The sequence below is a fragment of the Microtus ochrogaster genome, chromosome 19 (genome assembly GCF_000317375.1).
Source record: "Microtus ochrogaster isolate Prairie Vole_2 chromosome 19, MicOch1.0, whole genome shotgun sequence".
NCBI classification, from domain to species: Eukaryota; Metazoa; Chordata; class Mammalia; order Rodentia; family Cricetidae; genus Microtus; species Microtus ochrogaster.
The window spans coordinates 48,766,541-48,786,378 of NC_022021.1; the positions used below are offsets into that span (position 1 = coordinate 48,766,541).

General features: G+C 47.9%; 1 protein-coding gene across 1 annotated transcript in view; it reads right to left on the reverse strand.

Moving 5' to 3' along the window:
* Tent4a (terminal nucleotidyltransferase 4A) overlaps positions 1-19,838 on the reverse strand; it is a 34,199-nt gene that overhangs the window by 6,701 nt on the left and 7,660 nt on the right. The window contains exons 4-9 of the mRNA XM_005356693.2: positions 7,417-7,540; positions 6,366-6,412; positions 5,284-5,404; positions 4,183-4,290; positions 2,947-3,075; positions 669-882 (exon numbers count right to left, since the gene is read on the reverse strand). Coding sequence (XP_005356750.2) covers positions 669-882; positions 2,947-3,075; positions 4,183-4,290; positions 5,284-5,404; positions 6,366-6,412; positions 7,417-7,540 — 743 coding nt within the window. The remainder of the gene's footprint in view (positions 1-668; positions 883-2,946; positions 3,076-4,182; positions 4,291-5,283; positions 5,405-6,365; positions 6,413-7,416; positions 7,541-19,838) is intronic.

The following is a 19,838-nucleotide window of genomic DNA, read 5'->3' on the forward strand; positions in this document are numbered from 1 at the left end:
CAGTGAGGGACAGGTTCCCCTAACACAGGAGTACAGTGAGGGACAGGTTCCCCTAACACAGGGGTGCAGTGAGGGACAGGTTCCCCTAACACAGGGGTACAGTGAGGGACAGGTTCCCCTAAGATAAAAATCCACTGAGGAGCCTGCTCAGCAGACCCAGCATCCACGCCTGCAGTCCTATGAGAAAGGACAGAGCACAGCCACCCTGTCCCCTGCCCTCGCTGACTCTTACCTAAGGGGTGCTCAATAAGCCATGTGCAGAGCTGAAAAGAACAGAGTTAAACAGGAATCTGCAGCATGATTTTACCAGACTGGCAACGGTTTAAAGGCCACTGTTACCACGGTGATACAAGCCCCCTTACACATGCCAAGGGGAGTGAGGCTGGGAGAGCCCTGGCTCAGCCCCCATGGAAACAACAGCAACGTTCATGATGACACAGGAAAGCGGGGGAGAAAGTGCTGCAGGACGGGAGACTCCACCCTTCCTGGTGTGCTTCTTCCCAGGAGTGAATGAATGGTTTCTGGAGGTCGCAGTGATTAACCTTCCCAAGTCCAGCACTCACGCAATGTGAGGTTTAAAATGCAGTAAGCCAGTTAGAGCAAGGACTCCTGACAGTGTCACCGCTAAGGTCTGTGGGTACAAAACCAGCCACAGGGAATAAGCTCACCAGGCAGCAGGGGGTCCTCAATGCACAGCATCGATGGTCGGTACCCACTGGTCATGGCTTTCATAATCTCTTCTTTGGCGATATAGGCACCTCCTTCTTTTATTCTAATACCAGTTTTCAAGTAATTAAAATTTCTTCCATAAAGTTCAAAAAATTCTACAAGAAGCATTCCAAGGTTTTCGTCAGCTCTCCGGGCATCAATTCTTGGATGTAACTGTAAAAGTAGCACAGCCACAAAGCATATGAACTAGGGATACATTCTAAAGACACGTCCCTAGCAGCCTCTCCAGGGATTCAGAGTCCCCACTCAACAGCCCCCAAGAAAGTGTGAGCCGTGTCCAGGAGGCCCCACTGCACCTGCCAGCCTGTCAGTCACTCAGACCATGACTTCCAAACACAGACACCTGAGTAGCCCCATGCTGCCCAACAGTAGGTAAGTTTTCCATATCCTGTGTGACCGTTTCACAGTAATCTCAGCCTCCTGAAATGCCACCAATAGATGGCAGAACAACACTGACTAGAATCACACCTCGCGTGAACCAGGGAACTCATCCTGCTCCCAGACACACCACTGTCAGGCTGAGCTCATCACCACACTTTCTTCAAGCAAGCAAGCCAAAGCCTCCTACGGCCCCTCGCCCACTGTCCCGACAACTCCTCTGCACCAGTGACTGCCCACATGCAGCTAGCACTAAGGAGCGGGCACCTGCAGTCTCACTGGTCACACTCCAAGCACTCGAAGGTTGTATTCTACAACACGATGGTCAAGTCTCAGTAACATACAAGTCCTGGCAGCACAGTGGCTGAAGCAGGAAGCATGGCTCCCCTGTGACATCAGAGCTCTGGGTTCCTGGATCGAACCTCTGCCAAAGAACAGGGCAGTCTGTCTGTCTGCCTTTATTCCCTTGCCTTTGAATCAAATCAGACACTCAAAAGTCAGTCCAGTCCAGGGCCTGGCCTCCTTCCCTCAGGCAACTGTGAGATGGTCCAGCCTGAGGCTGGTGGGCTCTAACATAGGCACAGAAGGTGGAGAGGAAACAGCAATCCCATCTGGATGGCCCTGTGAGGTCTCACAGCCGCAAGGACTCCAGGAACAAGCGCATCAGGAGGTGACATGCACATCACAACTGTCCTTACAAGATAACTGAAATGTCACCTCAAATCAGGGGCACTCAAGAAACACAAACAGAGCCATTTAGCTCACAGTGGCCTGGGAGGCTGCACCATCACATCAGAATGGGGGTGGGGGGGGAGGCTCAACACCAAAAGCTCCTCTGCTGTCACACTTCGGGGACATAAGCTTTAGGGGCAACAAGCCTGGGAGTCAAAGCTAACACACAGTCAGCATTGTGGTTTAACTTGTAGGGTAGCAAGGTCGCTGGAAATGACAACCCTCCCCAAGCACAGTGCAAAGAAAATCATTGATATACATGGGACATATACTTGGGGGGCTAAAATACGCGGGAATTTTTTTTTCTCAAGCAAACGTTAAATGTCATAAAATTTTAATTAACTCAGGTACTACTTTATATATGTGACATCGTTAACAGATTTAAGAGATCATGACTATAATTCCAGCACCTGGGTGTCTAAGGCAGAAAAACTGCTACTAGTTTAAGGCCAGTCTGGAGCACATGGTGAATTCTAGGTCATCTGGACTACAGAGTGGAGGTCTGGTGTCACTGGCCTCTCCTATGCTTCACTCACCAGAACAAACAGTGATGACACATAACTAAGACCACCAATCACAAAAGGCTTGGCAGGCAGTGTGGCTCACACATGTAATCTCAGCACTAGGGAGCTGTGTCAGAAGAACTGCCATGAGTCCAAGTCAGCGTGGGCTACACAGTCAGCTCCAGGCCATCCAGAACTAGAGCGACTTTTATTTCCAAAAGCAAAATGAGAAAAACGTAGAAGAAACTTTCTCCATCTTTTCCCCATGTTGGTGCCCGTCCTTCATTCTGAAAGTGATTGGGGACAGATTACAGATAAGCACCAATGGAAAGGGTTCTGTATAGTTTATACAGCAATAAACCAACTAGCTCTTGCTCTCTTGGTCCAAATACACAATTCACACAGTCCCAACATAGTAAAAGCTTCCTGGAAATCAGACAGACATCTCCTGACAGAAGCCAGCCACAGAATCAAGATGCAGGAATGACGCTGACCAAGACAGCCACACCTTGAGCCAGAACAGAAGCAGGAGGGGGAAACTGCTCACTAGTGGTGAGGGCCGCCACTTCCGCTGAGAGAACAAGTTCACAGAAGGTCCGCTCACCTGCAGGAAGCTGATGGCCATTAAGATGAGGCTGTAGGAGCTGATTCCTCCTGTGAAGACCTCGTTCAGATCCCTCTGCAGGAGGAACTGTTTCAACACTAAAATCAAGTACGGCAGTAGCGAGTACTTCTGTAAATGCAAGAAGATGCATACAGGTCAGCTGATCTGCTTTTAAAGAGACGCAGACAGCAAGTTTCACAAGAGAAAGAACTGCTCATCCATCCTCTTGCCCCCACCTCCAAAAAAGAACCATCTCCAAGGCTGAAGGATTCACTCTTGCTGAGGGAGTATGAGAACACCCTTTCCCCTCGAGCAGTGACGCAGTCAGGGGACACAGTAGGACTGCCAGCAGAATCCCGAGCACGCAGGAATAAGCAGGCGCACTCGGGCTGTGAGCAGCACAAGGGAAAGCAGCGAGGCCAGGACCTGTGCAGAGGGGCTGATCCAGTGTTAGCACGGGTGCAAATGCTGAGCTCAGATGAGAAAGGAGAGGAGCTGACAAAGTGGAAGACAGAGAGGAGGGAGCCAGACAGGCCTGGTCAGAGCTCCAGAAGGCACCAGCTCAAGCACCAAGCCAATCTTTTTTATCGCTCTTTGTTCGTGGGGAGGGGGGGGGGCGCTACCCCATTCCCAAATAAATCACACACAGAGGCTTAATATTACTTATAATATTATAATATAATGCCTGGCCTTAGTTTGGCTTCTTTCTAGCTGATTTTCCTGTAGTTAGGATGATTTAAGCCTCTGGGTTTTTTCCCTTTTTTTACTTTCACTCTTACTCTGTGGCTGGTGGGCTTTATTAGGACCATCAGGTGTGTTAGACAGACACAGTAACACAGCTTCACACAGCTTCACAGAGTTAAACAAATGCAGTATAAACAAAAGTCACACACCTGAAAATAATATTCCCCAACACTGAGGCCTCTAAAGGGAGGGGACCCACAGAAGGAATGTCAACCTAAACTTGTGAATGTGGCCCTGAGCCGGGAGCAAGGATGTGCACTAACAGAAAGCACATTTCCCCAAAGCTCTCTAAAATGACACTTAATGTTAGGAAGTGGTTACTCAAAGTAAATCAGAAAAACAGCTACGTACTTCTCAAGTACCTCTAGAAACCCCATTACAAGGCACTCATAACTGAACCCTCTGTATTGCTACCAATGCCCCATTCCAAGGTTTTTAACATTCATGAGAAAGGAGTAACAGGATCTCACACGGAACCTGTAATAGCAGTACCTTCATGTAGTTCTTGATGAACTCTGCCGCCCGGACACCAGTCTCCATGTTAAAGCTAATGTCGACTTTAACTTCAGTCTCCTGGTCTGTGAGCTTTATGATTGGCACCTGCGAAGATTTAATTTAAAAAGCGGCTTTGGCATCTACATTCTCCAGACAGCCATTCCCCTCCCTTTCTTCACAAAGGGAATCAGCAGTCCTCAAGGGCAGTTTTAAGGAGAAAGGCTCTGTCAGTGGTCACTAGAGACCCAAAAGATGTCCAAGGTCCCCCTCCACTGTCCTCACGGCAGGTCCCCACTGCACCTGCTCCTGCAGGCTGACTCTCAAGTGGGACAGTCAGAGGGGAACAAGAGCCTGAAAAAGAAGACTCCCGAGGGAAGGCCTGACCTGCACATGCACCCTAAGAACCATTACCACACATAAATGCCATTTCTTCTCGGTAGACTTGGGGCAGGGGTCAGACACACGAAGCAGTAAACCACAACACTACCATACTTGTTTTGGAGCAGCTGCAGCAAACACACAGGTTGCACCACACACAAATCCCCTGCACTCCAAGATCTGAATCCATGAATATTATGGAGGATGATCAGTAGAGAGAGCACACCCCTGCAGCAGCTGGAAAGCCTTAGATGCAGTCTCACCTTCTAGCTGTTAAGATGGGAGCCCTTTCCTATGCAGACACAGCTCTGGGTAGCAAAAGGAACTCTTGATTTTCCTCCTGCAATGTAAGCTAGCATGTTGTCTTTCCCACATGAAAACCACACAGCCACACAGATCCCTAAGCTGCACTCCAACAACAGCACAAGGAACGCTAGTTTCTCCTGAGCTATCCTCTTCTTCCTCTTGCTCCTCGAACACACATGGACACAATTTTGTCTTTTTGCATCAAGGGTGGTGATCTCACAAATGTCAAAAAGTCCAATTATCACAGGCGGGCAGCTTCTCAGCTGGTTAAGCATGAAGCTGATCAATTGCATGTATATACCACAAGAGGACAATCTTTAAATGCAGGCAGTAACAACGACCAGAAAGACCTGAGGATGCTGGCACTATGTGGGAACTCCTATTCAGGTGGAGGTGTCAGGTCTCCATACTCACTGTAGCTTTGTCAAGGACTTTGATGGAGCATGGCTCAGCCACGTTGTGCTTTCGAAGGGCTTGTTCCAACAGCTGTAATGGAGGACGTTCCCACTTTCCAAAGACAACCAGGTCTATGTCACTGGACAAAAGAGAAATATACATTGGTCACAACACACCTTACCAGGAGGTGACATCACACATGGGAGGCCAGCCCCACAGCATGCGGCCACTATACTACCAGGCAGCGGCAGAATCCCACTAAGGATTGGGCACTGAACATAGCTTAACTCGTGTAACTATGAAAAGCAAGAGTTGAAAAGGTCCTCAAAGCCCCCAGAACCACAGGGGTGAAACAGATACCACTTTCCAGTCAGCTGTGCTACTGTCACTGACTCTTACATGATGACCTTTCTGAGGGGGAACAGATTCTGGGCACTGTCTTTGTGATATCAAGACCACTGATACATGGGTAGGGTAGTTATAGAAAGGAAGAGTTTGATCCAGTTGTGGCCTCTGAATCTTGGACTTTACAGTCAGCAGAACAGAGAACCAAATAAGCTTCTATTGTTTACAATTCAGCCAACCTGTGGTTACTATGTTACAGTATCAGGATACTAAGGCAGTGTAGCTGATTTGGCCAGACTGTGGTTACTATGTTACAGTATCAGGAGATTGAAGACAATGTTTACAATTCGGCCAGACTGTGGTTACTATGTTACAGTATCAGGAGACTAAGGCGGTGTTGACAGTTCAACCAGACTGTGGTTACTATGTTACAGTATCAGGAGACTGAGACAGTGTCTACAATTCAGCCAGACTATGGTATTTATGGTATTACATTAGCAGGAGACTAAGGCAGTTCCCATTCATCTGTCTCTAATGCCCAACATTTCTATTCCATAAAAAATTAAATGCAAGATGAAAAAAGCCAATCAAGCAATTTGATACCTTAATAATAATAATAATCTAAAATTCACTTTCTGCCTAGCATCCCTCTGTGCTCCACAATCCTTCTCCAGCTGACTATTGGAGCCTCAGATACACACAGAACCATCTACCCAATAAATACTAAAGCACATAGTCATCTGAGTGGTACTCACCTTGTTGGAAGATAGAGACCTGTACTAAAGCTGCCAAATATCTGCACCTGAAAGAAAATACCCCACATTCGAGTCAGCAGGCTCCCACCTTGCATAACATGAATAAACAACAAACCAGCTTGGATAGGGGAGGCAGCAGGTGGAATGCTACAAACTAAAAAATCCGTTTATGTATGTATCAAAATCCAGGCACAGTTATTAGCTGCCCAGTCAGGTGGCATACTGCAGGGTGTCTGCACAACTACAACCAAGTACCTCATTTCCACAGATACTTACTCATCCATGTGAAAGTGAGGTACTATAAAACACTGTCTTGTGTTGGTTTTTTAGAGACAGAGTCTCTCTATGTAGCTCTGGCTGTCCTGGAACTTACTATGCAGAACAAGCTAGCCTCGAACTCACAGGCTTTGCCTCCTGGGTGCTGGAACTAAAGGCATACACCACCATGCTCCATTTGGACTTGCAATTTCTTTATTTATTTATTTAATTATGTATACAATATTCTGTCTGCAGGCCAGAAGAGGGCACCAGACCTCATTACAGATGGTTGTGAGCCACCATGTGGTTGCTGGGGTTTGAACTCAGGACCTTTGGAAGAACAGGCAATGCTCTTAACCACTGAGCCATCTCTCCAGCCCCATGGACTTGCAATTTCTAATAAAACAAGTTATATGCTGCAAAATGCAGTGACTGCAGGGGGTGGGGCAGGAGTGAGATTTCTAACCTTAAGGAGATTTTAAAACAAGAATGAGGGAGAGAGGATAAATGAAAATGAAAATATAAATATGAATTAATTTCTCAAGCTAATTTAGGTCCTCAACCAACTGTGCACTGGTGAGCTAACCAATGGCTGGACCACTCCAGAGTATGATTCAGCAGTGCAGTGGAAAATGCTTTTCTAAACAGCTCCCAGGTGCTACCCAGGATTGTGCCTCGAGAGCCACTATATGCAGAGTAATGGGAAGCATGGATGTGAGTGGACACAGCTGGCAAAACAACTAGAGGGCATTCACATTGACGGTATGTGTGAGGTAACACAAAGGAGACCCACATCAGCTGTTGGCCAGAGGTCTTTTACCACAGTTTCAATCCGTTTCACCACTTCCCTTCTCATGGCTGCTTCTTCAGGACAAGGGGACATGAAGTTATAGAAGTCAATTATCTCCTCATGAAGTCTGGTGAATAAAAAAGAAAAACAAGAGAGTTACAATTAAACAGAATGCTACCTTTTGCTACAGGTGAAAACATATTTGGAGCTACTCAGAATCTAGTTTCTGGGATTGGAGTGATGTCTCAGTGGTTAAGAGCACTTGCTGCTCTTACAGAGGACCCCAGGTTCGATTTCCAGCACCCACATGGTGGCTCACAATCCTTTGTCAATCTAATTCTAGAGGACCTGATGACCTCTTCTGGTCTCCAAAGGTACACCCATGGTACACAGACATACAGCAAACCACCATACACATAAAATAAAAATTAAACTCTAGAAAAAATCTAGCTTATTTAATTTTTATTATTATTTATTTAATGTGTATGGGAGTTCTGTTTGCAGGCATGTCTGCGTACCACTTGTACACATGGTACTCTCAGGGGCCATTAAGAGGATATCAGATCTCCGGGAACTAGAGTTACAGACAGCAGCGAGCTGAGAATCAAGCACAGGTCCTCTGGAAGACTCCAGTACTCCTAACTGCTGAGGCATCTTTCTAGCCCCGAGTTTCTTTTCTATGAAAATACAGAATCAAGCACAGGTCCTCTGGAAGAACAGCCAGTACTCCTAACTGCTGAGGCATCTTTCCAGCCCCGAGTTTCTTTTCTATGAAAATACAGAATGAAAACTTTGAAGTACATGAGAGCTCAAAGGATGGTTCAGCTTCACAGATGAACTCCTGTCAATTCCAGACATCAGCATACTGAGGACTAGCCTTTAAAGATGTATTCAAAACGATGTGAGTTTGAGAGGTACACTCATAGCAAAGGCAGTTTCCAATGAACACAGTGCAGCACAGCAGCCAGCCAAAGGAGCAGACCCCAGCAAGGCATCCTGAATCACACAGGATACCTCATGATAGGCAACACCCACAGCCTGAGACAGAAAAGATTCATGAACATCCATCCCCAGGAGCCCAACAGCCCCAGGTCTCAGCAGCTCCGGATGAGACCAGTAGTGTTCACAGAATGAGAGCAAGGTACAGAGACAGAGAAGATAATTAAATGAATGGCCCAAAGTCACAGCAGAACACTAAGGCTAACTCATGAAAAACTCATGCATACTTCCCAGGCTGGCTACACTCACACATCTTGTAAACAGAGAGGTTCAATGGCCAAAACGTGACTCAAGTCTTCACTAGCAAAGCAGCATATACAATCAACCTTCTTTAAGCTGTGTCTGAAATATCAACAGAATGAAAGTCACCTTTCTGCTCCCAAGGCCTCAAGTGTCGGGCTTCCTCCCTCAGGTGACTGTCCCTGATACTCCAGAGAGGACAGCTGGACAAGTCCTCTGGTCTACAGCAGGCACCCCACCAGTAAAAGAGTATGGTCAGATGTCTGATCACTCATCCAGGGCCAAGAGGGAATGACCAGCATTTCTCCAAGGTAAAAAAGGCCACAACCTACCCAGGTGCCCGAGCAAGAAGTGGTGCCCTGCAGAACACAGGTGTCCTGATTCCAGTGCTGCGGTTCTAACAGTGAAAAGAACAGGCACTCTGTCTGTCTGAAATCATGGCAAATGAGATGCAAACATTACCACTGCTCTGGGAAAAAGTCAGTCAAGAACGTGTGCTTTGATCTCCGAACAGGACACTGTTGCTGGACTGCCTCAGCTCCTCTGAGATGAGGGTGTGGTGGTCTGAATAGAAATCCCCCATAGACTCATGGGTTTGAATACTTGGTCCATAGGAAGTGGACCTATTAAGAGGTGTAGCCTTGTTGGAAGAAGTGTGCCACTAAGGGGTGGCTTTGAGGTCTCAGGAGTTCAAGCCAATTCACCTCTGGCTGCCTACTGAACCGTATGGAGAGCTCTCAGTTCCTTCTCCAGCATCATGTCTGCCTGCAAACTGCCATGCTTTCCGCCATGACAACAATAGACTAGACCAACCTCTGAAACTGTACACCAGCCCCAGTTAAATGTTTTTCTTTATAAGAGTTGCCTTGGTCATGGTGTCTCTGCAAAGCAAAAGAAACTGTAACTAAGACAAAGGGGTCCAACAAAAAGCCAAACCTCCTGTTGGCCTTTCCTGGAAGGAAGCAAGGTCACCACGGCACCATGAATGAGTCAGTGAGGGAGGACGCCTGACGACTGACAGCAGCTGTTAACAGACATGGGAAACAGATCTGTTCCAGCCCTCCTGGGCCATGGAGGTAGCATCCCACAGCCAGTGGGAGTCAATGCTAATCCTCTGCTGTCCAGCAGGCCTGTGGTCAGCACTGCCCAGTGAGGAAAGTCACCCCTGTGCAGGTAGGCGAGCAGCTGCCACCTAAGGGACAGCGCTGAGCAACCTCTTGGTTTCAGACGGCCTGGAATGCTGGTGGGCTCTACGTCCACTCCTAGATCCTGGAGCCTCCCGGGTGCAGAGAAGGAAATGCAAAGCGGTGTGCTAGAGGCCTGTGTGTTCACTGTCAGAACCTCGTCTTCAGACGCTGGGCCTGCCACTCGCCAACTGCCAGGCTGCGTGACCTGGGAAAGCAGGTCAGCAGGCCTCAGTCCTCCTCACCAGTACCTGGGAAGTGATTGCCACCACTACACCTGCTGGGTTCCCTGAGCATCTTGAGTTCTGTACTCCATTTGCTCTTGTTACAGTATAGAAAAGGAGCATTGAAACCAAGGGGACCATGTTTGTCTCTGAGATACCAACCATGACATCTGGCCCAGAGGCCAGGCACAGCTCCAATTCCATTGAGGACAGGGACTGCACTGAGCACTGCAGTGCCTGAACTGGGCACTCTGTGATTGTTCTGAAGAGGGCAGAACTGGCCAGACCAAAGGCTTCTTGGTGAGCTTTTAGTTTTCAGCATGAGAATACTAGAGAGCTGACTTTTGTTGTGTATTTTCTACTGAAAATTAAAGTTCATAAAAAAAAAAAGATAGTTTTTGTCTATAATCAATTTCCTGAAAGTCCAGATCCATTCAAGGATAATGGCAGGCTCAGTGTGGTGGCCCACTGATGTGAGTGAGATTCCCCTCTGTATGCTGCGGATATCACTGGTTAATACAGGAACTGCTTTGGGCCTATAGCAGAGCTATAGGGGAACAGAGCTAGGTGGGGAAAGCTAAACTGAATGCTGGGAGAAAGAAGGGTAGAGTCAGGAAGAAGCCATGGAGCTGCCACCGGGGACAGGCAGACATGCTGAAATTTTGCTGGTAGGCCATGACCTCATGATGCACAGATTAGGGGAAATGGGTTAAATCAAGATGTAAGAGTTAGAAAATAAGAAGCTAGAGCAAATGGGTCAAGCAGTAATTTAGATAATATAGTTTCTGTGTGACTATTTCAGGGTTGAGCAGTTGAGAACCAACAAGTGGCCTCCCTCCAACAGCGCACATCTATAATCCCAGCACTTAAGACAGAGCATGAGAAGGGAGAGTTGAATCGAGCCTGGACTACATGACACCACCTTAGAACACAGAGAGAAAACATAACAGATTTTCTCATGTCTCTTCTGTATGCTCTATCAATTTCTGCCCTTAATACCCAAATCAGGGCGTGAAGCCTAGATCACTGGGCTGTTTGTAAGAAGAAGCAACCACAGCTACAAAGCCAAACCAAATCATTCCATAGCAAACTCAGCTACTGGGGAAAACAATGGCCATCCAGGGAGGACAGCTTCCACTATGGAAGTGCCGCATCCAAACAATCTTTGCAAATCCAAGCCAGGTGAAGCAGGTACCTTGGGCTCCTGGTTCCTATGCCTTCCTCCTGCTCCTCCCTGGCAAAGCTGGTTCCTTCTCTACTCCACAAGTCCCAGAGCTTCTGGCTTGGGCTCTCCACCCCCAACCAGCACAACTCCTAAGCTGTCCTAAGGTGCCGCTCTTCTTCTCAAGCCTAGGCAGGCAGCTGCACTGCATCGAGTAAAGGACACAAGGAAATGTGCAGCAGAGGCAGTCACGGCATGGCTTAGACACCACAGCCACAGGAAGAAGGGACAAAGAAAACACCCAAATGCTGAGTGACAGCAGTGCCTTTACTGAAAGAAAATAGGGTTGGAGCTGAAGATACGGTTCAGGGGTGAAGAACATCTGTTGCTCTTGCAAAGGACTCAGGTTCTGTACCTAGCACCACATAGAGGCTCCTAACCATTTGGACTCCAGGTCCAGGAAATTCGATGTCTTCTTCTGGACCCAGATGGTGTACAGACCATGCAGGCAAGATACTCATATACATAAGACATAAGATAAACCTGAGAGAAAAGAGAAAGAGAGTGTGTGCAAATGAGAAAGAACACACACAGATTAATGGGTGACCCTCCCTGGATGTGTCCACAGCATTTAACACACCAACTGTGAGCTGCTAGCACTGTGGCTTCCCAACTTGCCTAGACACAGCTCTTGGGCCCCAAAGGTCCAAAGCTCTACAACTGTTAACGCTTGCCTCCTTTACCTAGAGAGCCCATCAGTCATCAGCTCCCAGTTCTGCTGGAAAGTGATGTTAGGACCGTACTTGACTTCAAGTGCTGATTTCCCTTCCCGGTCTTTTCCAACACAAAACACTGGCAACAGTCCTCAGGTATCAATTATTCTCTCCCTTCCTCCAACTTTGTCTTCAAAAGCTTTTGTTTGGGAGTTTGTTCTTGTTGGTTTCAGACATGGCCTCATTACATAGCTCTGGTTGACCTTAAACTTGCTATGCCAACCAAGCTGGCCTCAAGCTCACACAGATCCACCTGACTTTGTCTCCCAAGTGCTGGCTTTAATGGTGTGCATCACCATGCCCAGCCTCAAAAAAACTTTAAAATCAGTAGCTTCTAAGAAACCAAAATCCTTTCCTTTAGGGACCACTTTAGCCAGGAAACAGCACCTTGGTAAAAATATTTGGAGTTAACTGATACACACCCCCTGTGAAGCTAACAATTAAAGTTGACTACAGTAGGTTAACTGGTGTACACAGAGCAGCCAGACAGGAAAGGTCTTGCAGCTCTCTTTGATTCGCATGGTACTAAGCTGCAGTTACCTCCTTCCTAGCCAGAAGAAATGGACTGCTAAGAAAATGGGAAGTACAAGTATCCATGAGAGAATGAATGAATCGCTTCCACTACTCTGAGAGCAGATAATCTTCTTTAAAGCATCATTAGCTAGCATAGTTAATGAATTAATTATAAATCACTTATTTAATTATGACACAAGGCAACTAGTATCTGGACAGATTTAGTAAACTTTGAATCAGAAACAAATTAGGAAATCTTGAATCATACTATCAAACACCTTTTTTTAACTGCAGGCTCAAAACAAGTAGAAGGAAGTAGCCTGGAACTGGGCCCACGGGTGTTTAGAGAACTCCCACTAGCTGCTCTCTGAGTAGCTGCAGGAGCCTTTCTGGTACCTGTCTTCTACAGGGGGCTCTGAAAGGAATGGGAAGGCACAAGCAGGGGGAGGGATGACAGCTATACTACAGAGGTGTGTGTGGGCTTGACCTCAGGAAGCTCAGGAGAGAAGGAAGGTCTCTCCAGCAGCAGCTGCTCCCTAGGGGCACCAAGAGAGGCCAGGGTCAAGTGTTGCTGTGATAAAACACGCTGAGATTATGTGGCCCTACTTCCAGGTCACAGTTTATCAGTGAGGCACATCAAGCCAGAACTCAGCAGCCAGAGGGAGGGGAGCTTGCTGGTTTACTCAGGATCATGCTTAGCTAGACTTCTTATACAGCCCAGGAATATCATCAGCCCAGGGAATGACTTGTCCACAGTGGGCACCTCTCCCACATAATTAACTAGGAAACAATCTTCCACCAGCGTGCCCACAGGCTAATCTGATCTGGGCAATTCTTCAATTGAGATTCCCACATCAGGAGACTCCAGGCTCTAACCTGTTAATACCAACTGGTATACACAGGGGATGAAGAGGGAGGGCTCTGCAGCTTTGTGACCAATGCTGACAGTCTGACTTTAAACAAACAGATGTCCAAGAACCTTCCAGAGTCTAACCAAGGGTTTGAGAGGTGCCCATGTGCACCCTCGGTGACCCAAGACTGTACCCCAGGCAGAGAAAACCCAAGGACACTGCAAAAGCCCTAAAGCCACCAGCGGGCTTCTTTCTCATAATGCAAAGCAGGAACTTAGCTTCAACAGCAGGTACCTCATGGCGAATCTTCCAGTGCTGGCAGAGCCGCCATAGCTACAGCCCCTCAATCCCTACAGAAGGACCAGTTGAAATCAGCCCCAGTGCTCAGGCCCCGAGCACATGGAAACCCAGCAGTGGGACTGGCACCCAGATGACGACTGAGCCACTGCACTAAATCTGAGGGACACAGCTCAGTTTCACTTCATGTCATGGCTACTGGAGCAAACATAGAAACAAGCACCCACCTCGCTGAGAAATACCACCTCAGAGCAACCCTTCCACACAAAGGGATATTGATTCCCAATGATTAGGAAAAACAACCTACAATTATGACAGTAAGAAATGCTGACCTAGAACTAAACTTTAAGAAGCAAGCACAGAATGGCACATTTGCTACAAGAGTAGCCCTACTATAAAATAGAAACACACACACTTGGGTCAACAGTAGGGGAATGACGGGTAGTTTCTTTTAAATTTTTTTCAGTAAGTTCCTGCTTTTATGATCCTGATCCCCCCAAACACTAATAGAACCCTAGCTTTACCACTCTTGCCAATGGCACACCAAAATCAAGCAGAGGGCACCCTTAGGCCTGCATCTCCATCAACACCCCACCTTTCGTAGCCTCTACCTTAAAGCTGGCTGGTGGTGTTCCTTCTGACTTGGCAGATACCTTCTGCAGCCCCTTCAGATTTGGTTCCTCTCAGGTCACTATTATAGGAAGTCATTCCAGATGGTCCCCATCCTACTTGCAAAGCCAGGGCCCTAAAAACCTATCCCACAATTCCATGCGCTGAGCAGGGAGTTGGGTAGGAGTAGGCACCTGATCAGACCCCACCCCAACAGCCCAGCTGCCTAACCTCCTTAGACCATAAGGAGACCAGAAACTGCAGACTAGCTAGCTCTGCAGCTGCATTCAGACTTGCAGAAAGAAGCATCTTGGTTGAACATGAGCGCTGCTCTCTCCTGTGTGCGCAACACTGGTCATGGAGCACATGGCATCACTGACATGCACTCTGCACCAGCCCCACTACAGCCATACCCCTAGCCGAGATGCAAGATGACAAGATGAACCTTGTAAGAAAAAAAGGGGACCCTATCAGGGTGGAAAATTACCAAAACTATAGAAAGAAAGAGCAGGGATTAAGAGAGAGGAAAAGAAAATAACCCAAGAGGCCCAAAGATTTCTGCCAATATTCAGAACCAAAAGCAGAAGCAACTTGTATGCTCCAGTTACTTAGTGAGGACCTACTCTGTGGCAGGTACCGCAGAGGACAAACAAAGCCCTTGCTCTCACTCTGCTCTCCTGGAAGGGGCTTCCTTGTGGAGAGGGGTAACGAATAAACAACATGCTACAAGAAACACAAAATGTGCTGTGTGGCTCAGGATGAGTTGCCAGGGCTCACCTTCCAAGGAGCTGCTGCTGAGGCTGGGGCTGGAAGAAGCAGCAGCAGTCAGACAGGAACAGCAGCCCCAGGCAAGGAAACCCTGCAGGGAGGAGCATCCCTACACCACAGACTGAGTGCAGGAGCCCTGGAGCCGCCTGGGTCCCCAGGGGCTGACTGTAAACAAGAGGCCACCAGGCCTTCTAGGAAGTCCAGGGAGGAGCCAAGAGCACTGAGCCCTGGAAAGCTGAAACAACTCAAAGCCAAGTTCAGGTCCCAAGAAAAAGCTCAGTCTGCACCTCCAACGCCCCATATCTGGGACCTGCAGGGCACAGAATGATCATCCTCCTATCCCCAGTCCACCTGCCATTCTGAAAGTCTGCTTGCTCCCACAGGATTCACAGCAAGTCAGTATTAAGACGAGCAGTGGGGAAATATGCTGTGCACAGGTAGGGAAAGAGGAATGGTATCATAAAAACAGTCAACCCCGAAGAGGAAAAATTAAAAACAGACAAAACCACCTCATTGCCAGCTCCACAGAAAAACCAGAAAGAACATATCACTAATGTAGGGGAAAGTCAGGGGTCAAAACAAGGCATCCAAGGATGAACAGACATCAGATACTGCCACCCCAGGAAGGTAAAGCCAGCAACATAATAGAGCCCCTCCCTACTCTGCAGGGCAACTTCAAGTCTGCAGCGCACAGCATGAGTCCAGAAAAGTCTGCCTCACTGGACAGAGGTGTTCTGGACAGGTGAGCAATTAGTATCTATCTTCAGACCAGAGAAGACAAGGTCCTGCCTGGCAGGACAGGTGGTGGCGGCACTGTTCAGAGATGGAAAGCCAGCCAAGCGACCCATCAGGCAGTGCAGCAGCCATAACTTATCCACTCTTCAAAAATGCTCCATCTAGTCCCTACACACAAAAGTACTGGCAGTGGCCGCTGTGCAGTACCAACAGGCCACACAGCAGGCAAAAACCAGACACAGGGTCAGAGCATGGTAACCCAGAACCCACCCAGAATACACGGATGCCTCGGGGAAGCAGGGCTGACCCTGCCAAGCTAATGAAAGCAACAGGACAGCAACTTGGAATCTGCACAGAATCCACACAGGTAGTCCTAAGAACAGGGCCTGGGACGCTGGCTCAGTGAGGGCTCAATGTAAGCTAGTAGATGTACCAAATTCACAGCAATGCTGCCTTGTGAACCGTCAGTAGGCAGGAAGACCCAGAAGGTCTCAGTGCACACAGAGAGGAAATCAGTGCCTTGTTTCTTCAGTTTTACATTCTGAGCTTTGGCAGTAGCTCTTAGAAACCTGTGTTTCTATCTGAAACTGCACGGCTCTTACTGAAGCAAGATAAATAATTCAGCAAAGTTTAAAAGAAGATGGCTCTAGTGAATCTGCTGTTGATGGCACCAAGTGTCATCTATAGGATCTGAGAGAATGCCATGTATACTTGTGGTCACCTGGTGATTTCTGGGTGATGGGACTAACTTCAAAGCTAACACGTTTAAGAAAATGCATCAACTTCACAAATACATCATTATTTTAAAATTGGTGCCAGATATGGTGGCTCAGATTTGTAATTCGAGGGGACTGGAGGCTGAGGCAGGAGAACAGCCGCAAGTTTGAGGTCCACTCTTAAAAAGCAATGACTAAATGAACGGGCATAAATGCTCTGAAGGGCCATCTGTAACCTAGGCAGCAAGGAAGGAGGCCACTCTAGTAGCAGAGCACAGCACCAGGTCGTGCGCTGGATCTGTGGGAAGTTGCATTCAGAGTCCTGCCCTCTAAGCCAGGCAGGCATGGCCGCATCTGGCCTCTCTCCAAGGAGCCAGAGCCCAGGACTCACAGGTACTGCTCCTGTCAACCTCACCTCTCTGGCAACCCTAGCTGACGAGTAGGCCTGGGCTGCCCTGACAGCCTGCCCCTACCGGCTGTGCCACTCTGGGTGGACTGCTTCGCTTAGCGCCATGCCTTCTGGGAGCATCCTGAAGGGCAGCAGGTGTAGGTCAGCAGGGCCAGTAACAATTCCTTCTAGCCATCCTGCTTCTGTGTACACACTAGTCTCTGGTGACTGACTCATAAGGAGACTGGTAGCTACACTCAGAATTCCTTTCTATTTCCCAGACCATGCCAAGTGCCTGTTTCACATTTGGACGCCATATCATAGTTGTTTCTCTCTTCTTAAAATGCTGCTTAGATTTAGAGAAGACACCTGTGACCAAAATACTCTTCTTACACTTCACCATACCTCTTGCCTCTGCCATGTCACCAAATCATGCCTCTGGCTCTGCACTCAAATGCTCCCACATCCTCTCTGGGAAGCACTGATGAATCATATGGACTTGCCAAGCAAGGAGCCTGAGCCCAGTTTTACCACTTCTTAGGTGATTTTTGGACAAGATCTAAGAGTCTCTCCAAACTTTCCCTCATCTCGTTAAAACGAGCTGTTGAGGAGTGCAGGATACCCAGCTTTTCCAGTGGAAGTCAAGTCTGCAAGTCAGCACCTTCCATCGACCCTAAGATATTCTGGGAAGCAAGATCCAGTCCTGAAGTGTTTCCTCTGTCCCCTGCAGTCAGGTACCCACATAAGAGGAGCCACAGGCAGGGTCTGAACACACCCGTTTTCATTAGGAAAGGGACTCCTCGGAAGAGGAACAGTAACGGTCCCTTATGAACTTATCTTCCGGTTTGCCCAGTGTCTAGTTAAATCCTTAGCCTGGAGGAAGCTAACTCCCTCATCAACAGCACTGACCTGTGTATGCCCAAGTGCAGAGCTCTCTGCCAGACCATGTTAGCCAATCTAGACTGTGCCTGTGTCTGTAAAACACAAGTAATAGTGCCCATTTGTGGTTGTCATCCAGAAAGTCAAAGAAGAAAGTGCAGGGCTCGCTAGCCTCCAAGAATGCTGTGCGCAGGAGCTGCTGGGAGATGGGACTGGGAAGCTGAGGCTATCGGTGACCCAGGGTAAAATACCAACAGGCATCACATCTTTCGCATGCTGAACCAGCAGTGCTCCAACCCTCAGAGTCGCTCCGTTACACTCTCCGACTCCACGCTGCTCGAGTCATGAAATCATCAGCCTTTCATAAAAGATTTGTACTGGAAACTCAGAAGCATGGATTCTAGTGCTTTCTCCATAGCAACTTGCTGAGCAACAGTTTTTACTGCTGTTGAGTTTCAATTTATTTCAGCAACTTACTGAATCACACTATTTCAAACGGAACGCTGAGCTGCACAAAGTCAGCACTGTCCAAGCACAAGGCCATTTAAATTTTAACTAAAATTAAATAAGAGCTCAGGAGGGTGCTCACTAGAGGAGTATCTGCCTGGCATGCTCAAGGTGCTCAGCTTGATTCCCAACTCCACAAAACAATCAATAAATTAAATTTCAACTCAGTTTTTCACCTTCACTGGCCACCCTCTTAGTGCTGGCTAGCACACACAGCCAGTGCCCATAACCCAGGAGAGACACAGCTGCTGTCCTCTGCCCAGGACCTCAGCCCCTGCTGTGTCTTCCCTACAAACCCACTGAGGAGGGACTAGGAGCCATATCCTGCCACACACTCTGAGCACAAGATTGAGATCTCATAACCCACCGCCCACCAGCTATACCACACATGCACACAACACAGAACAGACTAAGGTGCTGTCTTCAGTTAAAATACAACTGCAGATTTCTGGGGGGGGTGGGGCTACCCCAGAACTGCCCAGTGTCAACACTGGGCTCAGCTGAGTCTACATCCTCCTCCCCTCCCTAAGACGTGGAACTTTGGGTCTGTAGTTTTGCCTATTTAAAAAAAAGAGGAAGGCTTTTCCTGTTGGCAACACAAAGCCCATTTTGGGTTTCCATTTCCTGAGGGGAGAACAGGGAAGGAGCAGCCCTTCTCACACGTGCAGACCAGCTCACAAGCTGACTCCAAGTCTCCGACCGCTATGAGGTAAATGTCACAGGGTCTACTTTTCAGGTGGAGAAGCTGAGCTGGGAATGAGATCCCAGGTGAAACCAAAGGACAGACGCAGCAGGTTCTCAAAGCCAAGTGCATGCTTCCCAATACAGGAAACAAATTCAGGTAAAAACAGTAATAATTCGACTTTGTGTTTCCCTTAACCAACCTCAACATTCCCAGACTAGAACTAGAAGGTTATGCCCACCCTATCCCTCGGGAAACAAACACTGGCCAAACCCAGAGCTGTGTGAAGCAGCATCTGTGGAAAGGCAAAGGAGTGTCACGACCCACGAGAGAAAGGCGAGCAAGCTCTGGAACAAGGACCCTTGAGATGCTCCCGTCCAGTTGGCCTTGTCAGCTAGGAAAAGATAAGGCTGTGCAGAAACCCACGTGTCAAGCCTCGATGTAGCCCAGCCTATACTGGCTGCCAGCAAACAGCACAGGTGACTAGGGACACTCAGCAAGTCCCCAGTTAATCTCCCAACTTACTCAAGTTTTGTAACTTTTCTGTTGGTATCTATTTTTTAAAAAAGGAAGATGTTACAACCAAGTGGGAAGCCTTTTGGATGTGACCTGCGACTCTGCAACTTGCTTTCCATCCTGTGTGCTTGTGAATGTTTTTACCCTGCACTGCAGGTCTTAGCCATGCTTTCCTGCACCAACTAAAACAGTTCAGCAGTTAAATCCACTGCAGAATTCACAGGTGAATCTTTAAAATGCCTAAGACAAAAACTAAAGTTTCCTTCACTTCTGCACACAAAGTCTATTTGTCCTTTGCCTCTTTCTTAGTATGTCTTTGGTGCTGGGAGTACAAGCTAGTGTAGGGGAAGCTAACTCCACAGAGTGCAGGCTGGGGCAGGGG